Below are 18,424 nucleotides of genomic sequence, written 5' to 3' on the forward strand. Positions count from 1 at the left end.
CTCACCTCGTATTGATCGGTGTCTGGTTCAGAGATCGGTGGATCCTCGCTGACTGATTGGCTCGGGACTCTATGGCTCAGATGGAATACAGTTTTTCTTGCATTCTGTTCAGAAACAGAACCACATGGACAGTCCAGGTCACATTTCTCTTCAGAATTTCCGTCCTCCAGTTTTCCTCCAGTTGGCATCAGTCCTGCAGACCTGAAGGTTACAACACACACACACACACACTTTGAAGTCCAGCGGGGTGGAGGTGGAGGGGGGGGGGGGCGGTCTCATGAAGTATTCATGTAGCATGTCAAGTGTGTGTGTGTGAGAGAGAGAGAGGGGGGGGAATGAGGGGATCAACCGGGGCGATCAACAGTGGTTTTCACAGCTGCTGCGCGTCGACACGACGAGGAGGCGGGGCTGTGAAAAGAGAGAGAGGAGGGGGACGAGAGGAGGAGAGAGAGGGAGGGAAGGTGAGCGAGGCAGACGGATGGATGGAGGGAGGGAGGAGAGGAAGGTTGGAGCATCGCCAGTGTTTCCCGGCAACAACAGCGACGAGAAGCAGGAGTCCACCCGCTCCTCATTCACTCGTTTATTCCTCTTGTTTTTAATCCTTTATTCCTCCTCTGCTGCTGCTTCTCTTCACCCCCCCATCTCTCCTGGAGTTAGAAGAGGAGGAAGAGGAGGAAGAGGAGGAGGGAGGGAGGGAGGGAGGGAGAGGCAAAGCATTGCGATACTGCAGGAACAGACTGAGGAGCTACAGGAGAGAAGAGAGAGGGAGAGGAGAAGAAAAAGGAAAAGAGGTGGAGGAAGGAGGAGAAAATAAAAGAAATGAAGCAAAACAGGTCAGTTTAAAGGAGAAAATAGAGGATGTTCAGGAAAATAAGAGGTAAAGTGAGAGGAAAATGAAAGGAGAGGGAAGATAGATAAAGGAAAGCAATGCAAAGAGCAAGAGGAAAAGATAAAAGGTAAAGATAGAAGAAAAAGAGGTAGGTGGGAGAGCAGAGAAGTCAGATGACAGGAAACATTACGGAGAAATGAGGAGGACAAAGATGGTTCAGTAATGACGAAATTTATCCGAGAGAAAAAGAGAAAGAGAAGAGTGGAAAAAAGAGGAGAGGAACGAGGGAGCGCAGATCACGTCTACATGTGGAACAAAACGAAGAGGTGAAACAGGAGCTACAAGAACCGATGGAGGGCTCTGAGCTGGCTTGGTGCAATGCTTGGCTCAAGGATGCTGTTGGATAGAGTGATTTCACGGTGGATGGATACATGAAGGAAAAAGTGCCGGATTGTTGAAGGTGAAACCAGAAGAATTTCCTGTTGACGGAACTAAACTTTCACAGATCTCTGCAGGATGATCTTCTGCTTTTCAACACAAACTCCACTCGTTTGTCCCTGAAAACTTCCAGCTGCTTGGACAGACTCCGATCAGACATGAAACACGGAGACGCAGACGGATGGATGGAGAATTTACTGATGTACGAAGGGTAAAGTGGTACAGTTGTTATTCTGATTGATAAAGTGTCTGAAACCTGTTGGAATATTGTAGAAAATCCCATCGTATTTAGTAAAAATGACGATGTAAAGAGGGTATGGGAGGAAACAGGACGGAGTGGCTGTAGTATGAGCAGCTCTGATTGGTGATCTATGAAACACATTGGAACAATCTCAATATTCTTTGACTTTGATGACAATGACTTTAGTCATCCAGACGTCACTGTACAGAGAATAACAGAGGTTAATGACGGACAGATAGAAGGAGACATTTGGACTGTTGGACTTATTTCTGACTGATGAACAGATAAAGTCTTCCTGAAGTCAACTGATGGATGGATTCACAGACGCTGATACGGGTGGAGATTTGTTGGCAGAGATACAAACTGCTGCCGACACTGAAACCTGTTGAATAATTTCCCTGAAGAGTTTGATGAGAACGGTTCGAATCACTAATACTGTCTCACTGGATGGACGGACGGACACGTATGGTATTATATGGATACTTTAAAGACAAATGGACGGATGGGTATTTGGACTTAAAGAAATGTCGATTGCCATCAAACTCTCCCCTGGAAGAATCGATTCCACATCAGATATCGATGGATCGTGGCCAATCACCAATGGACACCTGTTGCCAGGACACGTTTCACTATCAAACACAACTTTCATCGCTGCCGGCTCTCACGTTCAGCCCGGAGGATATTCGTTAGCTCCAGATGTTCCTCCTGTCTTGAGTCATGATTATTCGTCCTCAGAATAAATTTGCTTATTTACGATGGTGAATGAGGACGAGAACAAGTTTGGATCCGGTTCAAGTCCAAAAGCTTTGTGCAGATAATGGATTGGAAGGAACTGTGAGTATTAGTGTTTCTCTCACAGAGATTCTCATTTTAATCATCTAACATCTTTTACCAAATACAAAACCTAGTTAAATGTTAAAGAAACTGCACTTTGTTATCAGGGTTTCAGATCTAAGGCCGATGGGTTCAGAGGAACAGACGAGACGAGCAAACAGGACGCGACGTGTTTCTGGGTGAAATAAAGAACAGAAGTCTGGTTTAGTCGAGACTGTAGAAGATTTAACCATAAAACAACTTTGTTCGCAGTTAGGAGCGAGTTCACGTTAATGTCAGCTTTAACTTTCACTCACACTCTGAAAACCACAGAGCAAGGCCCTGACTGCGGCTCATTAGTGTCAGAGGCCTCGTTCTGTGGTTTGACCGCACACTTCCTGCCTCCGAGGCGGTCACATGAACTCTCAAACCTTCAAACAGACCTTCAGATTTGTGAGGACCAACCAAACTGTCCTCACTGCAACACACACACACACACACACACACACACACACCACACACACGCCACACACACACAGTGTGTTCCCAGAGGCTGTACTCTGCTGTCCTTCATGGAAGCTGTAATTACACACTCTGTTCTCTGATTGGACTCAGTGAGAAGGATGGAGGGATGAAGAGGAAGAGGAGGAGGAGGAGTGCAGGGAGACTCTAATGATGTCAGACCTGAGTCTGAACTTTGTTAATGCCCCACTGATCCAACACTCTCTCTCATTCTCTTCCTCTGTTTGTGTTCTCTGTCTTCAGAGCTGATTCAGATCCTCTTTTCACACCTGGAGACACACCTGAACCTGGCTCTGAGGACCTGTGTGACACACAAACGTTCATGGTGTCATGAAAATCTCTTCCACCATCAGTCAGTCATTCAGTGCTTTTGTTCCTCGCAGCTTGAGGACGTTGTACAGACCTGAAGGACCAGAGTCAGATTCACATTTAGGATTTAACAAACCTGCTGGTGTGTAAACCTGATTCCTGACTGGATGTTTTTGATCTTCAGGGCAGCTCAGAAGCTCAGCCTGTCCCGCAGGAAGAAGTCCGAGCCCGGCCCCCCCTCCTCGCCTGCTGAGGCCCCAGGGCCCCTGCTGTACACCGGTGGCTTCAGTGGGGCCCTGCAGCTCTCTCCGCCCGCCATCCCACCATGCCTCCTTCGTGTTGGGTCAAAGGTCAAGGACACGCCGAGGATGGGAAAGGTAAGACGGCATGTTGTTACCTGGAGTCTTAGGCTGCTGGATTCTCTTGAGTCCAGGTTGTAAGACCAGATGAAGGGGGGGTCGGGGTCACAGGGGGGTCTGGATGAAGGACTTCTTCTTCTTCTTCTTCTTCTTCTTCCTGTGTGAGTATGAAGGGGCTGAGAGGCTGGACAGGACCAGAGAGAACCTTCAACCTCTGAAGAACCCAACACATTTTAACCATGATCTTTCCTCTAGCGCCACCCTCAGGATAAAGCCTACAGGGGGCGCTAACAGGACTGTCAGTCTGCTTCTGTTCATGTCCAGCGGGACTCATGTCCTCTGATGTTATGTAACAGGCCTGTGGATGTGGACTGAGCCTGGACTCTGGTCCTGGCTGCAGATCAGACGCTCGGTCATCAGAGTCCATCACGTTGCCAGACCTGCTGCCGTGTGCTCAGCGTGACGGGATGAACCCACTGTGGATTTAGCGTCTGACCTGACGTGCTGGACCGGCGTGATCTCGGAGCAGGTCACATGACCCTCATCACACAGCTGACCTCCCGACAGGACACCACCGAACTCCGCTCACACTTTGTCCTAATGAAGATCCACATGGTTTCATGGCAGCTGGTCTGGATCCAGCCTGAACCTGAGCCTGAGTCATGTCCTCTGCAGACAAACGTCTCACCGTGGTTCACGGTGACGTCAGTTCTGCTCCTCTCTGCTCCCTTCTGAAGTCAGCTCGTTCCATCGCCTCCGTCTGCAGCTGCTGATAACGGCCTGTCTGTAGCTCAGCCTTCATGAAACCGTCTGGACTCTTTGTGATCTGATCAGAGATCAGCCTCATTCTCCTTCATCTCTGACTCAGCGTTTAGGTTTTTTTTCCTCGGACATCAGGAGCTGCTCACAGCAACACATCTGAAAACTGCTGACCCCCTCACCTGTCCACGTGCAGAGTCAGCAGCTCTGACGGACCAATAAAAAGCCATCAGAGAGTCAGACGCACAACACAACACAACACAACACAATACAACACAACACACAGCACAGCACAGCACAGCACAGTACACAACACAAGATGAAGATGAAGAGAGTAAAGTTTGTGAGGTCGGAGCTCAGCACAGGTCTGGAGGTTTTGTGCGTCTGTGCAACTTCTGATCAGAGCGCCGCCATCCGTCCTCTCTGACGTTGACTTCCTGTCTGTCTGCAGGTCAGGGTGATGGTCCGGATTTGCTCGGTCTACAGCAGCGAGTCCTCTGAGTCCGCGTCCTTCCTCAAGGTCGACGGCAGAAAGAAGCAGCTCAGTTTGTGCGAGACGCCGGCCGGAGGACGGTCCTCGGCTGGGGGACGGTCCTCGGCCACCGCGCCCAAGACCTTCACCTTCGATGCCATCTTCTCCCAGGATTCCTCACAGGTGAGGCTTCGTTCTTCAGGTTCAGCTGTGTGTGTGTGTGTGTTTGTGTCACTCTCTGGTTCTGCAGTAACAGCTGACTCCTGCTTTGTGTGATGTTGTGTTACATCCTGTCACACTGTGGCACAGCGTGTCGTATGTGAACTACGTGAAACATCGGATCATAGAGTTTTAACACGTTACGTAACATGAGCTAACACACTAACACAACACGATTTAACACAGTGCAACGTGACCCGAGTTTCAGTGTGTCACGGTAAAAGTCGACACAGCAGAGCAACATGGAACGATCATTAATGGTAACACAACATCACATTAACATGACACAGCATCACGCACTGCAGCATAACACACGTCAACAAAACGCCTGCAACAGCAGAATGCACCAGAGCACAGAACAACGTAACACAACCTGAGTGTGGTGTAGTTAAGTATCACACTGTGTCATCGTATCCGGATCGTACCTCTAACACGATTGGTCGATGCTGTGTGGATCTCGATCCTGATAGGCCGAGGTGTGTTCGGGGACAGTGGCGGAGGTCATCCAGTCGGTGGTGAACGGAGCGGACGGCTGCATCTTTTGCTTCGGACATGCGAACCTGGGTAACACAACGCATACACAACAGATGCACACACACTTTTTCAGTCATTTTTACAAGTCACATGATTTTTGACTCCGCCCCCCAGGTAAGACCTACACCATGATTGGTCGGGACTGCTCCACCCAGAGTCTGGGCGTGGCTCCGACGGCCATCTCCTGGCTCTTTAAGGTGATGGAGGAGCGGAGGGAAAAGGCTGGAGCTGGTTTCTCTGTCCGAGTGTCGGCTGTGGAGATCTCCGGCCGGGAGGAGACGCTCACTGACCTCCTGGCAGAACCGTCCTGCTCCTCTGGGGGCCAGCGGGAGGCCCCGGGCCCCGTGGTGTCGCTGAGAGAAGACCCCGTCTGTGGATCCCAGGTAGGCTGAAGAACAACCCCTCCTTCATCCACTCCCTCTTAAATTGTCTCTTTCTTTCACTTCCTTCGCTTTTGTCTTCCCTTCACCTCACCAGCACGAGAGGAAGTAGCAGCACAGCATCTGTGCTTTCAAAGTAAAAGCCAGGACAAAGGTTGTCAGACACATCCTCTGACAACTGGGACACTGGAGTATTTTTTTGATGTTTCATCAGGTCACCTCGAAGATTTTCCTCTCTCACGCCTCTCCATCTCCTCTCCATCTCCTCTCCTCCTCTCCTCCCCTCCTCCTCCCCTCCTCTCTGACCTCCTCTTCACCCCAGGGATTTCATCTTGGTCCACAACTGTCCAATTAGTCCTGACCTTCCTCCTTATTCTTATTCTGTTTTATCTCCCCGGGCTCCTTCTGTCTGCCACTTTTTATCTCCTGACTTTAATTTCCTTTTCCCTTCTCCCTCGTGCAGACTCATTCTGTCACGTCGTAGCTGTTGTCGTCCTCCCAGTTTATCTCTGAGAAACTTGTCTGCTGATTTTCTTTGTAGCTGAGACTCTTCATGAACTCAGAGTGACTTCCTGTTTCAGACACATGACGTTTCTGAGCTGAAGTCACTGCAGAGGTGTGACACAGCTCAGACGCACAAACCGACAACAGATGAGTTACGCACAGATCAAACATGAATCAGTGACAGATGATGTGACCTGAGGCTTTAACCTGTGAAGGTGACTCACCTGTGTTCATGATGATCAGTGAACCTGCTTGCTCTGTGAACCTGAGAGCAGTTCACAGCAGAGCATCAGCTCCGACCCTCACATCTCATCTCATCTCTCTCTCTCTCCATCAGCTGCAGAACCAGACGGAGCTTCGGGTGAACAATGCTGAGCGAGCTGCGTTTTTCCTGGACGCCGCCCTGGCAGCGAGGAGGAACACCCGGGCGCCGCACGACCAGGAGGCCCGAAGAAACTCGCACTTCCTGTTCACCCTGCACGTCTACAGGGAGAGGCTGGACAAGAGCAACAAGGCGGCAAGTCAGTGTGTGTTTGTCTGTAAACGGAGGAAAAACAGTCAAATGTTTCAGAGTTTAGTGAAGTCGGAGTGTTTCTCAGAGACAGGGATGTCCTCTGTCCACTGTCCACTCAGTCTGAGACATAAAACTCTCTTTGTTGAATCATCAGGACAAAAGATGAACTGTGTTTTTCGTCTGGTTCTTTGATCTAAACTCAAAAGTCTGTGGACCTAAAAACTGAAGGAGAGACGTCAGCTCCGACTCCCAAGATGCATTTCACTGACAAACATCCAGTCACAGAGCTTCAGGTTCCTGATAGAGTCACTGCTAAAGACTACGCTGCTGAGAAAACTGTACATTTACTTTGTGATTCTCAGTCAATATAAAGAACGGCCTTTATGATGAAGGCCACGCCCCCAAAACCCACCGATCAGGTGATCTGCTCCTTTTCAGTAGGAGCCAGTGGGCTGAGAGCTGAGGGCCACGGACACGGACCTGACCTGACGCACAGTAAAACCTGAATCACGTGCTGTAAAACAATGGGAGCGTGAATCATCTAAAAGCTCGACGTTTCAGACACTGATCCCTCAGGCAAGAATAAACTCAACCGCTGACGGTCGCGCAGCTCTGTCAGGGATTAGCTCTCCTTTCCCTCCACTATTCATTTCCAAACACGCAGCAGCTAATTAGCTTCATGAAGAGCTGCCGACTCACTCAGCAAGAACATTAACAAGCAGAGAGGCTACGCTAACGCAGCCTCCGCCCACGTTTACCTGTCACAGCTCAGACATTTCACACTTATTACTGTTTCAGTGCTTCTCCGTCCATGGCTGATGAGTCTCTGTGAGTCTCTGTGTCCTGCAGTGTTTGGACAACTCAGCTCTCTCAGCACTTTCTAAATGTTGCTGATGTGGGCAGTTGATCTTTCGCACCATCACTTCTCTGACTTAATGAAATGAGCAGGCAGTTAAAATGAGCAGAGAGAGAGAGAGACCTCAGACCGACACTGATCTGCATCTGAATATTTATCTGAGCTGATCAGAGATGAGATGAAGCAGCTGAACGTGGTGGTGTTATACAGATGTACACAGACAGAGATCAGCCACAGCAATAAAACCACTTACCTGGTTCAGTGTGCATATATATGAAATGAGACCTGCTTTGGGACTTGACACAGGTCTGTCTGGACGTGGGACTGTAGACACGTCTCCTCTGATACCAGTGCTATTATTATGCCTTTATTTGTTATATTATTATAGTGGTGCCATCTTGGGACTTGCTGGTCTTGCCTGGGAATTTGAACTGGGGCTTGTTGGTCTTGATTTGGGACTTGAAATGGGACTGGTATCCGGCTCTCGTCCCTGCCTCCTCGTCCTGATGTCCTGTGCAGCCGCAGACTTGCTCTCCTCTGATCTCAGAGCTGTTCTTACTTGTCGTATTTGTGGTGCTTTGCTCCTGCACTGGCCCTGTTCGCTCACAGAAATCAGTTAATCCACCGAACCAAATCTCTCTGTGGGATTTGAGCATGAAGCCTCAGCTCCAGCTCTGACTCAGCCCAGACTCCATGCACATTTTTTCACATTTAAATGAGGCCCACATTTATAATAACAGCAGCAGAGATTTCTGTACTGAGGGACCGAGGTGGGATTTTCCTGATGAAGAGCACCATGAAGAGAAGATGGACAGTCAGCTGTGATAAATGACTTTATCATCCAGTCAGTTATTAAAGGAGCCATTGATTGATGTTCTGTCCATAAATGATTCAGTTCATTCAGAAGTCCTTTAAACGCTGAGCCATCTGAGCACTAACGAGCAGATAAACAGGCTGTTTCTCTGTTTCTCAGTGTCCAGTCGGAGTCGTCTCCACCTCCTGGATTTGGGGAGCTGTGAGACGGACATCAGCAGGACCAGAGAGGGGGGCGGAGGTCAGTGTCTGTCCCTGTCTGCACTGGGAAATGTCATCCTCGCCCTCGCCAACGGGGCCAAGCACGTTCCCTACAGGTAGGAGCTCACGCTGTGGGCATTTTAATGAATCCCACAGGGGTCAGAGGCCCCCGAGGACGGGGAGGACAGAGGGGAAGACCTGCAGTTTCAACCAGGAGTTTCAGTCTTAAAACAGAGGATTACACTGATGAATAAATTCAGTCCTCTCACTGTGACCGTGATGGCATAACTACGGTGTACAGAACCACAACCTCCCTCTTAAGTATATTCACATACAGATAGTTGATGGAGACTCAGCCTGATTCTCATTGTATTTTATTGTATTGAAGTTCTGCAGCAGTTTAGTGGAAACATGGTGAAATCCTTGGAAAATGTGATCATGTCTGGATGAACCAGAAAAGCACCAACGTGTGACCTGAGTAATAATTCAGGCCAGATCTCAGTTTCGTTGTTCTCATTAAAGAAACTAGAAAACCTTAGGTTGTAGTATTTAAATGGAGTATATGATCATTAAAGCTGGACCCTGGATCTTTTCAGAGGCAGGATTTGATGGACACATCAGCACATATCTGCCTGCAGATCACATGTGGCATGTAGTTCAAAGTAGGCGTCATTAATGTAGAATGAGAGACGGCTCCCCTTCCTTTTTGCCTCTGTGCCCAGCTGTTGCGTGCTGTAATGAACGGTTTCTGGGATCCTGTGGGGTTTCCCCAGCCTGACGTACAGCTTCGCTCTTTTTTTGGCTAACGAGGGGTTTCTTGATGTATTATTCAGGGACAGCAAGCTCACCATGTTGCTGAGCGAATCCCTGGGCAACATCAACTGTCGAACCACCATGATCGCCCACATCTCCGACTCCCCGGCCAACTACATGGAGACACTGACCACGGTGCAGCTGGCCTCCCGCATCCACCGCATGAGGAAGAAGTCGTCCAAGGTGCTGTACCCTGTAGTCAGGTTTTATTTCTCCAGCTCATCACGGTCGAGGTCCAGGAATCTGACCAGATGTGATTTGTTGCTTTTTATCATCTGAAATGAATTAATTTGATTTATCTGCAAATTAATTCCAATATGAACACAGAACATCAGGTAACATTCAGTGTCCATGTGGACTTTTTATTGTCTTAAAGTCCCAGTGTGTTTTGTTTTAATTAAGTCCCAACAGCGTTTAAGTGAATGATTTTTATTTCTGTAGTAGTTCCTGTTCCCACAGAGAGTTTCCATTTCATGAAATTTAGAAAGGTTAACAAATTAAACTAAAAAATGGTGCCTTGAGCTTAAACGTTGAATATTTTCTCTGGAACAAGCAGAGACAGAAAATATATTTCACATTTTACAGATTTATAATGTGTGTGTCGACACAGGACACTTCAGGTTGTTTGCTGTGTTTGCAAAGTCTGCGTCACCTCTTTTTGCAGTATGCGTCCAGCTCATCTGGAGGGGAGAGTTCCTGCGAGGAGGGTCCGCACCACCGATCCCAGCACCTTCGACCCTTCCACCCTCGGACCGTGGCCCTCGACCCGGACACACCCCTGCTGCTCTCCAGTGATCCAGACTACTCCTCCAGCAGCGAACACTCCTGCGACACAGTCATCTATGTTGGGCCAGGAGGGACGGCCATCTCAGACCGAGAACTGAGCGACAACGAGGGACCACCCTCCTTTGTTCCTATCATCCCCTCCCTGAACAAAAAGCGAGTCAAAGACACACCCCGGTCTGATGGTGATCACTTCAAGTGTAACACGTTTGCAGAGTTACAGGAGAGACTCGACTACATCGATGGCAGCGAGGGCCCGGCCACATTTGGCACAGAAGGCAGAGCAGCACAAGCAGCACTTAGGCCTCAGACTGGAGCTACTAAACCTGCAGAGGTGACATCTCCACCCAAATCTGATAAGAACTTCTCTCAAAGGTTCTTAGAAAGCACACCAACCACAAGCACAAATAAACCCAATCAGGAACAATCCAAACTCTGTCCTGATCTCAAGGACACTTCCAAGCAGACAAGTGCAGATGGGGAGAAACCTTCAGCCACCCCCTTCCAGCCAACTGTGGTAAAACCTAGTTGGACTTGTTCTCAGGATACAGAGCCTATAGTGCGAGAGAAGGTCTACCTCAAAGGAGGTGTACCCAAGCCATCTGCTTCACCATCCTTACCTAGGACATCCAGGGTAGCCTCTCAGCCTGGGGAGGTTGTTTATAGGACTCCCCCAGTGGGTATGAGTCAACAAGCACCGGAGCAAGGCCAACCACTGGGGTCACTTAGCATGGAAAGAGCCCCTCATACAAGCAGATGCCCCATGGAGGCAGATAATCTCCGGACAGCTCTGTTAGGAAGTGTCCTTGAGAGGGATTTTCTGAGGACTACAATTACACTGCAGCAACCTGTGGAGCTGAACGGGGAGGATGAACTTGTGTTCACAGTTGTAGAGGAGCTTCCTCATGGTCTTGTGCCAGACAACGGCCGCCCCTCCAACCTCCTGAGCTTCAACAGTGGCAGCTCTCTGCAGGCCTTAGCCTCTGGCTCTCGTCCTGTTAGCATCATCAGCAGTATTAACGACGAGTATGATGCTTACACGTCTCAACAAAGAGCTGTGGGACCTGGGGCTGATGTCGGCGCCAGCTGCCAGGAAATGTTTTCCCAACATGGCAACAAGCAGTCATCTGTTGGCTCGAGGCCAAGTGAAATAAGTGCTGATTCAGCTGACGGTGACGGTGCTCACTCAACCAGCAGGCTTCATCTGAGGGACAAAAATATGGCAGCAGAGAATGCATCCACACTGACCTCACCAAGTATATTTCATAGACAGCAATTTTTGCAGCATGGCATCAAGAGCTCCCTGAATGACAGTGGAGTCGGTTTCTCAGAGCTGGACAGTGACCCCACCACTCCAAATAAACCTTCTTTTACCAAGTGCCCTCCCTCCCCTGACTCAACCAAAGCCTCTCTCAAGTTGAGAGCCAGTACTCTGAACACCTCACTGTCAGCCCAGATTCCCCATCACGCCTCTCATTCCAGTCTTCCCAGGAAAACAAAGCCTACCTCATCTGCAGGTGTGGGCTGCAGCAGACAGGAAGGCAGACATGATGACTTTTTGCTTCAGAGAAGCAGTCACTTTGATCCCAGAGAGGTCGAGTTTCTCTCTGAAGGTAAGCCATCAAGAAGTGGCATGAGCAGTGCTTCCTCTAAGAGGCCTGGTGGAAACAGTAACAGTGTACCTCGGCTACCAAAGGCACAAGCATCATCTTCGGCTCAGAGGGTAGTGGATGGTTGTGAGAAGTCCAGGAGAACCGATACTCTCATCAAACTGCCTCGACTCACCCGAGGGGCAACAACTCTGGGAACTGTTTCTGTCTCCCAGAGTTCTGAATCAAGGTGGGGCCATGAGACCGCTTCAGTGACAGGTACCCTGAGGTTTGCTTCCTTGGGAAAAAAGACAAATGGACAGAAAAGCAGCATTATTTCCAGGTCTGGATCTGAAAACATCTCTCCTCCTGCTCCACCAGTCAGACAGTCAAGCCAAGAACAAAAGACAAGGACTGTGCCGTTTCCAAGTGCCTTTAAAACAAGCAGTGACATTGGAAAGTCCTCATTCCCTAAAACATCAACTTCAGTGGAAGAATTCTACGTCAGGCTCCGGGCAGATTCATTCAGCCACAGGACATCTAGTCTAAAAACTGAGCATGGCTCTGCCAGGACATCATCAAGCCTGAAGACACAAGGGGCCAAAGCAGATTCTTCGAGGTACTATGGGAGTCTGATGTCTCTGGAGAGATGCGACAGTCAAACTTTCGCTGGATCCAAGCAGGAAGTGTTCAAGGATACCAGTGGTGCTACTTTAGGAGGTAACAGCAGATCCAACAGATCAGTGCCAAGACTCGGAGTCCCAGCCTCTACTTCCACATCTGCTTCTTCCTCCCAAGCTTCTCCAGGTGTCTTTCTAACTGCAAGCAAACTCGGCCAGGTCCGCGGCAGCAGCAGCTCACGAACAGCAGTTTCTGGAGGATCGAAGGCTCGAACACTGTCATCTAGCAGTTCCAAGAGCCTGAGCTCCTCCCCAAAACCTCTTGATAATACAGCTGGACGCAATGCCAGCCTACCTCTAACTGATAAGTCCCCTGCTCGCACTGGGACAGGTGCCAAGACAGGAAGAGGCACTGTAATGGGCACGAAGCAGGCCATCAACAGGGCGGCTAACAGCAGGGTTAGTGAGTTAGCTTCTGGGAGCCCAAGGAAGAAGCTCAGCAGGGGGCCTGGACTGACTGGAAGCGATGGCACTGACAGTGGGACTAGTAGTGTCAGCGGTTCACCAGTCAACACTCCTTTACCATCACCTTACAGCAAGATCACCGCACCTCGGAGGCCGCAGCGCTATAGCAGTGGGCACGGTAGCGACAACAGCAGCATCCTCAGTGGGGAGCTGCCCCCCGCCATGGGCCGCACCGCCCTGTTTTACCACAGCGGGGGGAGCAGCGGCTATGAGAGTATGATCCGAGACAGTGAAACCACCGGCAGCACTTCTTCAACCCATGACTCCATGAGTGAGAGTGGAGGGTCCTCGTCCAACCGGAGCAGAGTCTCCAAATCGCCCAAGAAGAGGGGAAATGGTGAGTCCATGGTGCAGAGACAGAAAAGTGTGACACATAATGAATTATAATGATCAGACTCCACAGCTCAACCGACCAAAGACACACTGCTGCTATTCAGTGATAACTGTAAACCTGGTACACTGTGTGTGTCTAAAGCACATCAGCATCATTGGTGTTTGCTTTTCTTTAGATTAAAACCTGAAGGAACAAAAAAAGCAGCAGCTCGTGTGAGAAATGGAAAAGTGAAAATAAAAAGCAGAGCTTTACTTTTCACCTGAGCCCGTTTTCAGTTAATGGCAAAACTTTATTGCCCAAATCTGACATTCAACAACTATTTCTCATTGTACTGGTTCAGAAAAGCAAAGAGCCATAAAACTCGTCTCCTCCGGAAGAAATTAACATATTTATGGCTTTTTCCAAAAGGTGCTGTCATCCATCGTGGTGTGCGATGCCCTGATGGGATGAAAGCAGCTGTTCTGTAGAATGTTTTCATGAATGCACACTGAAGAGTACAGGTATTATTGCTGTGGGAGCATCTATCAAAGGCTGCTCCCCTCAACTTATCTCTGAGCCCGGCGTTATCGGAGGAGAATCTACAGCCGTGCACATTATGTCGGACGTTGTTGTAGCATATTCTACCTCACAGCAGCTGATTGTGATTCACAGCAGCGGCGACGCAGGTCATGCCTGATGCATATGGAAGCGGCGTTCGTGATATGCCTGCCATCAGTCTGTGGATCTGTGGCTCGTTTCTATCTCATGAATATTTCACGAAGCTGTGGCAGTTCCCGGTGTACATATCCAACTCCAATTATCATCCCCCCACCCCCGCCTACCCCGCCCTCCCCCCCTCCACGCTCATCCACTGCACACACACCCACACACACTCCTCCTCAGCCTGTCACTGTTCCTGACTCCTCACTCAGACTCAGAGTGTTTTTAATAATCAGTAATGGCTTTTTGTTTGTGCTGCTGTTGCCTTTGGTTTTACTGTTCATCACAGTGATGAACTGAATCAGCAGCAGCAGCAGGAACCTCTCAGTCTGTGCACAGCACCATTAAAAGCTTATCACACACAGGTCGGAGGAACATGCTGATGAGGCTGGTGAAAACTAACCAGCTGTGTGGGCTGTTCTCGTACCTGCCCCTCACCTGCTCGTATCTAGAACCTTTCAAAGACCAGTTTGCCTCCAGACAGAACCAGTTCCACTCTGACTGGTTCTTACTCAGATGGGAAATGAGCTTTCAGAGGATTTTATTTTGGTAAAGAAAGGAGAAGCAGCTCAGGTTATATCACAGCCTTCAGTCAGATTCTGTGACATTCAGGGTCAGAATCCACCTGCATCTATGTGTCATGTCATTACATGACTTTATTATGGTTTTTCTTCCTCAGACAGAAAAAGGTGCGTTTGTTTTCCACTCCAGCTGAAGTGAAGCTGGAACTGAGCTCTGCTCCTTTACATTTCATTCTCTCCCACTTGTTTGTGTCTGAGTGAGTGAATAAGGTCTGAGAGCAGTGATATAACCTGAGCCTGTGATCCGTCGTAAATCACAGGCTGATTATGAAGCGTTACCTTAAGATTATTTTCACTTTGTTATTTCTACGTCCACCAGGTTTCCTGCGGCGGCGTCTGATCCCGGCTCCCCTGCCCGACTCCTGCTCTCTGGGCAGGAAGGTGGGGGGTCAGTGGGTGGACCTGCCCCCGCTGGGCGGCACCCTGAAGGAGCCCTTTGAGATAAAGGTGTACGAGATCGACGACGTGGAGCGGCTGCAGAGGAGGAAGGAGGCGGCGACAGGGTCAGAGGTGAGGCGGACTCCATCTGCTCAGGAGAATGTTAAAAGCCTGTTTGTGCCTCTGCTGCTTCTCCGAGCGTCACATGGTGACGGGACCAGAAGGACGAGTCCTGATACCTGAGGACTGTGGAGAGAAAAGTCGAGCAGATTTAGGACAGAAACGAGACACTGAACTTGAAAACGCTGTGTCACTGACAGAACGTCCAGCAGCACGTTGAACTGAATCAGTTTGATTTTGCATGTTGATTAAATTTTGGTGCAGCTGTTAGTGTTCAGCTCGGTGCTGCTCAGTCCAGCCTGAGGTCAGACTCACTGCTCACTGATCTCTGCCTCAGGGCCAGTTTAGTCTTAATGGGTTTAGATGTGAGTGATGGCTGGAGGAGGAGGAGGAGGAGGAGGAGCAAAGGTTGGCCTCGGCTGGTTGGTCGTCACAGCCGTCGCCTCTCTCCGTGTTAACGGGTCATTAACCTTCAGCAGCAGAGCGGCGAAGAGAGTGTGGAGGGAAGGAAAGACGTTAATTGAGCTGGAAGGAGCTTTGATTGAAATCACTGTCTTCTCTGTGTGTGTCTTCTCTGTCTTCTTCGTGTGTCTTCTCTGTGTGTGTCTTCTCTGTCTTCTTCGTGTGTCTTCTCTGTGTGTGTCTTCTCTCTGTGTGTCTTCTCTTAGCAGCCGTTCCATGATGTTGAAAAGGTGAGTTGCATTTTTAAAACATGACTGTCACTGATCAGCACACTGCCCCCCCCCCCCCCCCCCCCACGTCTTCCCTCAGTTTCTCTTCCCACACCCGTAATTAAGTGGAGCTGAGACACCGATCGTCCTCTGTGTCCCCTGATCGTCCTCACCTGTCCTTAATCCTCCGCTCACCATCCTGCAGATTAAGTCTACAGCCGGCAGATTAGCGCTCATGCTAATTTTACCTCTGACTGGCTCCTAATTAAACACAGCAGTGGACACAGACTGTCTCAGAGTGTCTCAGAGCAGGTCCCTCGTTCCACAGAGACTGAGCTGGGAAACAGCAGCAGGTTTGTGCTGGATCTGACTCAGACTTTGGTTTGGTCCTCAGGGTCTGCTCTACTTTAACGCCCGGCTGAAGATGCTGGAGAAGCGGCAGCAGCAGATCAGAGAGCTGAGGAGCAAACACGAGAGGCTGAAGGTGGAGCTGGAGGAGGCCAAGAGCCGGCTGATGCTCCACCCGAATAAATGGAGCGGAGAGTGTGAGTACAACAGTGTAAAGGCAGAGCCGCTTTCCCAGTCGCTCCATCACAGAATGATTCTGTCCGGTTCAGCGTTTTGTTCTGACGGTGTCGTCACGTGACCTGCTTTTCTTTTTGTGTTTAAATCAATGTTTCCTGTTTCATCACCAACACTTTCACATTGGTTCAGGTCAGTCTGAGTTTCATGCTCACTGATCGTTCACTGTTAAAGTCAGTGGAGCTTCAGAGTAAAGGCCCAGTTGTTCATGAGCTAGCTGCTAACATGCTAGCGCTGGTCAGTAACGACCTGCAGCGTTCTGCTGGACTTCATCTCAGACCTCAGGTTTCATTCTGCTCTCAACACGACGCAGAAAGTCGAGAAGAGTCAGAGAGAAACGGGACTTTCTGATCCTCCAGTGCTGTGTTCAGGGACCACGGCTCTGCAGACCAGACGAATCAGCTTCCTCTTTCATCACACAGCACAAAAGGACCCGACCTCAAACACACAGAGTGGACGGAGTGAGTGTTTGCAGCTGAGTGCTGCCGGCGGCGTCCAGCCTCGTCCTCCGCAGCTCCGCTCGCTCCATTATGCTTCTATTTCTGGATCCTTCCAACAAAAAGAGACGAGAGCCAGGGTGTTTGTTTGGAGAGGAGACTGTTGGAGCAAACTGCGAAGACAAACAGCCCAGAGGGAAAAAGGGATTATCTCTGCATCCTCTTGTTATTTCTCTGTCAGCGGGACAAACTCTCAGGTCAACTCCAAGAAAATTCTCTAATGCTTTTTATAAGACATGTTCCACTCTGAATGAAGAGTCCGAGCTCGCAGCAGAAAGCCTGAATGTGTCCTGAGATCAATAAGACATTAATAAGTCAGGTCGCGTTCTGATTGGCTGCGGGAGGAGAGGCTCGTACATCACCCTCTGCTTCTCGTGCCATGATGTTGAGGGTACAGAGTCCTCAGCAGCCCCCGTCACTGTATCCCAACATGCCCTGCACCATCAGTCAGTTTACTGTAAATCTGAGACTGAGCCAAACCTCTGAACAGGCCTCCACTCAGAAATCAGAGGAAGATGCTGCAGAACTTCATTGAGAATCCTGCTGTTTTTAAGTTGCCTTCAGTGTCACAGTGATCCAGTGAGAGGAGTCTGTTCGTCCACAGCTTCACTGCAGACAGGAGCTGATCACAGCTGATTCAGCTGCTGTTACTGGGACAGTTGGACTGAACGGAGACAAATATGACTAAAAAAAGAAGCTGCAGGCCACAATTAATCCACTGACTCAGTGTCAGCATTATACTTCCTGTTTACATCCCCAGAGCATTGTGGGAACTGTAGTTTCAGCATCAGTTTGGACATTAATGAGTCTCATCAACATGGTTCTTATCTCTGTCACATCGACTCTCTCCTCCCAAACTACAGGAGCCTGAGAGTCAAAGGTTAACTAACATGTTCAGTGCAGGACTGTTTCTTCACTCTAACCCTGCTCTCCCTGTCTGTGTCCTCCCTCCAGTCGACGTGGACCAGGACCTGGACCGGGAGTCCCAGGAGTACCTGGAGGCTCTGTCTCAGGCCACGGCGGAGCTGGAGTACTGCGTCAACCTCTGCAAGTCCCGCGTCATGATGGAGACCTGCTTCGACATCGCCGTGACAGCAGCTGCTGCCGCACAGGGAGGACAGCAGGAGGTGGAGGTGTGAGAGGACAGTCGGCCGTGGATGAGTTACGAGAGCTGGACACTGCACCACTGCTGTCAGCCTGCCCTTGTGGCCACCCGTGGTACTGCAGCGCACAAAGCATTTTCTTCATAGACCTCCATTATAAACTGTGGCAGGACACCTCCCACTGCAGAAGAGCTCAGTGTATATGGGGTGGGGATGGGGGTGGGGGTGGGGATGGGGGTGGGGGGTGTTGACCTGAAGGAGCCTCTGAAAGCTGAGGACACTCTGAGAGACTGATAGAAAAGACTGAGAGAAAAAGCTGCGTCCTTCGTGACGGAGGACCGAGCAGCGGGGAGTCCAGACACGTCT

General features: G+C 49.8%; 1 protein-coding gene across 1 annotated transcript; it reads left to right on the forward strand.

The window, feature by feature from the left end:
- Positions 1-2,325: 2,325 nt before the first annotated feature.
- Positions 2,326-18,164, forward strand: kif26aa (kinesin family member 26Aa). Its single transcript, XM_041064374.1, has 13 exons — positions 2,326-2,342; positions 3,337-3,529; positions 4,722-4,925; positions 5,432-5,525; positions 5,610-5,878; positions 6,717-6,900; positions 8,723-8,879; positions 9,597-9,759; positions 10,241-13,430; positions 15,027-15,217; positions 15,874-15,897; positions 16,271-16,421; positions 17,910-18,164. The coding sequence occupies exons 1-13, from the start codon at positions 2,326-2,328 to the stop codon at positions 18,092-18,094; spliced, it is 5,022 nt and encodes a 1,673-aa protein (XP_040920308.1). The 3' UTR covers positions 18,095-18,164.
- Positions 18,165-18,424: the final 260 nt, after the last annotated feature.

Source organism: Toxotes jaculatrix, chromosome 19, assembly GCF_017976425.1.
Source record: "Toxotes jaculatrix isolate fToxJac2 chromosome 19, fToxJac2.pri, whole genome shotgun sequence".
In the NCBI taxonomy this organism is placed as follows: Eukaryota; Metazoa; Chordata; class Actinopteri; family Toxotidae; genus Toxotes; species Toxotes jaculatrix.

Bases quoted from the DNA above. Each gene is read 5' to 3' on its own strand.
- kif26aa (XM_041064374.1), top strand. The intron at 6,901-8,722 runs GTCAGTGTGTGT...TCTGTTTCTCAG, and splicing joins CAAGAGCAACAAGGCGGCAA to TGTCCAGTCGGAGTCGTCTC. The intron at 15,218-15,873 runs GTGAGGCGGACT...GTCTTCTCTTAG, and splicing joins AGGCGGCGACAGGGTCAGAG to CAGCCGTTCCATGATGTTGA.